At 38.5% G+C, this 4441-nt stretch overlaps 1 protein-coding gene across 1 annotated transcript; it reads left to right on the forward strand.

The window, feature by feature from the left end:
- Positions 1 to 2559: 2559 nt before the first annotated feature.
- Tsp_00068 (eukaryotic translation initiation factor 3 subunit K) lies at positions 2560 to 3269 on the forward strand. Its single transcript, XM_003375800.1, has 4 exons — positions 2560 to 2659; positions 2879 to 2900; positions 2972 to 3184; positions 3251 to 3269. The coding sequence occupies exons 1-4, from the start codon at positions 2560 to 2562 to the stop codon at positions 3267 to 3269; spliced, it is 354 nt and encodes a 117-aa protein (XP_003375848.1).
- The last annotated feature ends 1172 nt before the right edge of the window (positions 3270 to 4441 follow it).

Here is a 4441-nt window from a genome sequence, read left to right on the forward strand (position 1 = left end):
TTCGAATCATTTTTTCTGTTTCCTTGTTATGGCTGATGTCCCTGAGTTCCTTCTTGTACCAAATGGTTGCGGGATTTGGTCCAATTTCGGGGGTATGTTGGCCAGGATATATAAATAAAACGTGCCCGCAAACAGAAATATTGGAGATGTTCAAAAGTATGCGCTGAATGTACAGCATGTGTTCCTAGTTATTAACAATTACTTTATATTGGTATAGGATAAAGAAGGCTGCGGAGTGCAGTGTGGACAGATTTAGAAGTTCCGGCTGGGATGGATCGAAAAGATCACGTTGAAACTTGCCGGGTAGATGAGCACATGCCCTATATAGACTGATGGCAACCGTAAAAATTTGGGGTACGGATGGTACATTCAAGGTTGTACCTCAATGATATGAATAACATTTTACCATCCATGCCATTGTGGCGAGTAAGCTGGTGCCAGTAGTCTGTTGCTATGTACGGTTAAAGATATTGGCAAATACGAGTTTATTTTTCAAGCTTCAATAAACAAAGCGGCTGTCTTTAGCCTTTATCCACACACAATAATTTGTAATTTTGAAATCGCCCTGATACCACTTTGTTAATTTCGTTCACTGATATGTTGTTTATTATTGTTGTTGTTGCTGTTGGGTAGTGAAAAATAAAAATCACTATTTAACTTGTTTTATGTATTGTTTTTTCTGAATTATTACTATCGCATTTCATATAACGTCACTTTGGTACAATAAAATATAGAATAATGATAAAAATTATGTTCGGGAATGCTGATCATGAAAAAGTATAAACTTCACCACAAATAATATATTTAAATAAACAAAATTTCAATGAATGACGAAACTTCAAACAGACAATAAAATTTTGGAATAATATTTCCATTATTAATGTTACGTCACTATTATTAAAGTTACGTAATCCAAAATGGAATATTTGACCCAATGAAATGAAAAAATGTTACAGTTAATCACAAGGGAAAGATTTGAATCAATGAGCAATTAGACAAGGAAAACCAATACGACAAAGACTTGACGGTCCAATAAAATAGCGTGGTCAACGACCAATAAGTGAACAGTGGGACCGAAGGGGAACATAAGTGGGACCAAGTGGGGACAAATCTTTATGTTAATACTATAGAAAGGGCTTAGAGAAACTTAGTCATTTTGGAACTCAAAAAAATGACTAAATATTTGAGTTTAGTCTCAAAATGTGCCAAATAACGTGCTGCTTATTCACGAATTTTGCAAAATTAAGTCTACACGAAGAAAAACTAAAAATGACGATTTTTAACGTTGATTTTGTTGCATTTTTTGCCAATAAAAGGCTTTAAAATTATCGAAATTAAAAACACTTAGATGCCATCATATGCAGTATTCTTCATACTATCCAATAAAAGAAATTTCATAAAAATTGCACATACTTCCGGCTTTTACACATGTTTTCTAAAGTGGAGTGGACCCCACCCCAACAAACCAACAACGTACCTTTTAATTTTACAATGTTCTGTAGACCAAAAAAAATTCTTGGAACATTGCACTTTTTTTAAAAATGTCTTATTGTTTCAAAAGAGATGTCACAAAGCTTTAGACTATAAAAATGAAAATTGACAGAATGCGTCGAAAAGAAAACCTCTTGGGGTGTGCTACACCCCAACAATCCATCAAACGGTTAAAGCAGCCGCCTCTTCTTCCGGCAGGTCGTACAGCCGTCGGTTTCTGCCTTTCCAGCTTCAGGGAAAGCTTGTTCACCAGCTTGTATGAAGGCATCGATTGACTGGGTCAGTTCGGTCTTCTCTGGCTTTGGATAACCAATGTGCGACTGCCGCCTCTGGTGAAATCTACTTCAGACTGCATGACTTTACTAACCAGTCTCCGAGCTTCGGTAAGGGTTGTCGGTTCCTGCAACCGGATCACCAGATTCGCCTCCTTTGAGGTTATTCCCCCGGCGATACAAGGTCGCGTTCTGACACGCCGGCTCTGCGTCCAACCTCTGCTACCTCCTGGGCGTATTGCTCGATGGTTTGGCCTTCACGTTGATGCAGGGCGTGGAACCGCTCGATCAGCCACCCTGTTGACTCCGTTTCTTGAACTCCTCAAAGGAGTTCTCCTTTGCTTGTCCCGCCGGGTAGAGCTGGCGGCGGAGGACTGAGTTGCAGGTAGCGAGCGACCACGCCGTAGTCAGAGGGCGGAACTCTGCTGACGTAGAAGAAGTCTTCCAGCCTCTCCAGCCACTCGACGGGGTTCATCTCTGGGCGAAAAGAAGGGGCGGACTATAGCAGGCGCCCCGGTACATTTCTAGTGTTATTTCTTGGACAGACCCCAATGTAACGAGCCGCTCTCTCAGAAAGGCTCATTCACCCTGCAATTGCGCTATTAGCACATTCGTCGCTAAGCGACGACGAACCGGTGTCGGCCGGTGGGCCTTTCTGCTCAGTCATCTCCCCTTGGCTTCCACTGGCTTTGCTTCCCTTTCTTCCGGCTTCGAGCTTTCCCGATGACACTATAACAATCAAAAGACGGGCAGAGAGTATAGTGTTCATAGGAACTACGAACAAAGACCGTCGACGATGCGTCACAACAAGCTTTCTGAACCAACGACAACCACGCTCCTTTCCATCCACCACTCCTGCAATCCACCTCTAATCTTCAAGTCTAAATCCGCTTACGGTAGCTTCATTTTTCTCCCGCTTTGTTGTCTGGACAAATAGAGTTGTTAGCTTGACCCGCGTCCGCTACAGCTTTTTATTGCGTTGTTGCTTGAAATTCGTGATTTTAATACTAAAATTTTGTTGCCTTTTTTGCATTAAATTCAGCTCATTTTCTAATGATGAATGAATTAGTTACAGGGATTTGTTGAAATATAAAAATATCGCGAACAATTCTTAGAACGCTGCGATGGAGTGAACAGGTCTGTTTCATTTGCACAGTTTACTTTTTAAATGATAGATGGCACTGAATTTGAAATTTGCTTGCATGCAGCTACAATCTGGATAATATTGAATTTTTGGAAAGGCATGTTGGTGAACAATGCGACAAACAAAGTGTCTACATGGAAGCGAATTTGACGTTGCTAAAGTTGTGTCAGCAGAATCTCAACTGGTACAATGAAACGATCGTCTGTAGTATAATTTTAAAATGCATCATGGCATTGGCGGCTGCTGACATAATATTAACGAAATGTCTTCTCGACGGGTATCTAGTTTTTTTAGTTATTATATAGTCATCTTTTAATCATTTTGGTAAATTTAAATATTTCAGGTGGAATCTGAATGATTGAAAGCCATTTGCGACAGTTTTGCACTGTTGAAAACGTGGAAATTCAAAGAAGCTTGGGTAAAAAAGTTAATTTCAGTTATAATTATTAACTGAAAAGTCATAAAAGTGCAAAAAGTGCCCACTCAAGTATGAACTACCATCGCCTTTGTCCTAATAAATGAAATTAAAAAATATTTTAGAATAATACTTATTGTTTGTTAAGTGTAAACCCAACGTTTTCACACAAGCATATGCGAAGAGCGATACAATTTATTATAACACACTGGTTCCTAAAAGACAACAAAAGTCCATTTCCATGTGAATAAATTTCAACGGCATACTTTTAGCGGATATAAATATTGAAATCCCAATACTAAAAGTTTTTAAAGTTGAAATTATTGTAAATTCTAGCTATAAAATTGAAATCTTTTGGCGATGCTTTAATCAAAAATTTTTAAAACAGTAAATGCCCTATGTATAAACAAAACTAGAATTCAGCTGAAAATCAATGAAATCAATAAATTTGCTTTAACAATGTAATTTAAACTTTCACAGTAATAAACAGTGCGTGTTGTTTAAACTAAAAACATTTTAATCTTCAAATGTTTTAAAGAATGGTAGTCTAGCAAGTACGCAATACAAACTTCTCAGTGTATTGAGAATTTTCCTTCTGTTTAACGCACTTTTCCAATATAAAATGGGCAACGCTCCTTCAGCAGATAAGCAAAAGCAATCAAACGCAGAGTCAGAAAAAATGAAAAAAAACAAAACAGGTAATGAATCAAACAAACGAAATAATCATGAACATGAAGCGATGTCAGAAATGACAAACGTCTGGCGGTTATCTCGATGTTGTATTCAATGGCGTCAGACGCATGGTCAAGACAAAACGGTCATGAAATCTGAGTTGAGACTCAAAAGTAGAAACCAATCAGAGAAATGGTACAGACACCATGTATCGAAAATAAGGAAGAACCAGAATATCTCGACTGCAAAAGTGAGACTGCCACTGCCAAAATCAAAAGAAATTATATCCAGACACGAACACCTNCCATTCNAAAGCAAGAAAAAATTCGACCTAGTGGGATGAAATCACTGGTCAGAACAAACGAATGTCGGCGCGTTATACAATGTTGTATTCCATAAAGCGCCTGATGATGGATCAGCCACAAGCGCCTTTGTCCACAGGTGNNA

This window comes from Trichinella spiralis, assembly GCF_000181795.1.
Source record: "Trichinella spiralis strain ISS 195 chromosome Unknown Scfld4, whole genome shotgun sequence".
In the NCBI taxonomy this organism is placed as follows: domain Eukaryota; kingdom Metazoa; phylum Nematoda; class Enoplea; order Trichinellida; family Trichinellidae; genus Trichinella; species Trichinella spiralis.

What these genes read in the sequence shown, in the direction of transcription:
- Tsp_00068 (XM_003375800.1), top strand. Translation starts at nt 2,560, where the DNA reads ATGCGTCACAACAAGCTTTCTGAACCAACGACAACCACGCTCCTTTCC. An exon ending in CAAGTCTAAATCCGCTTACG is followed by an intron (nt 2,660 to 2,878) that starts GTAGCTTCATTT and finishes AACAATTCTTAG; the next exon opens with AACGCTGCGATGGAGTGAAC. An exon ending in CGCTGCGATGGAGTGAACAG is followed by an intron (nt 2,901 to 2,971) that starts GTCTGTTTCATT and finishes GCTTGCATGCAG; the next exon opens with CTACAATCTGGATAATATTG.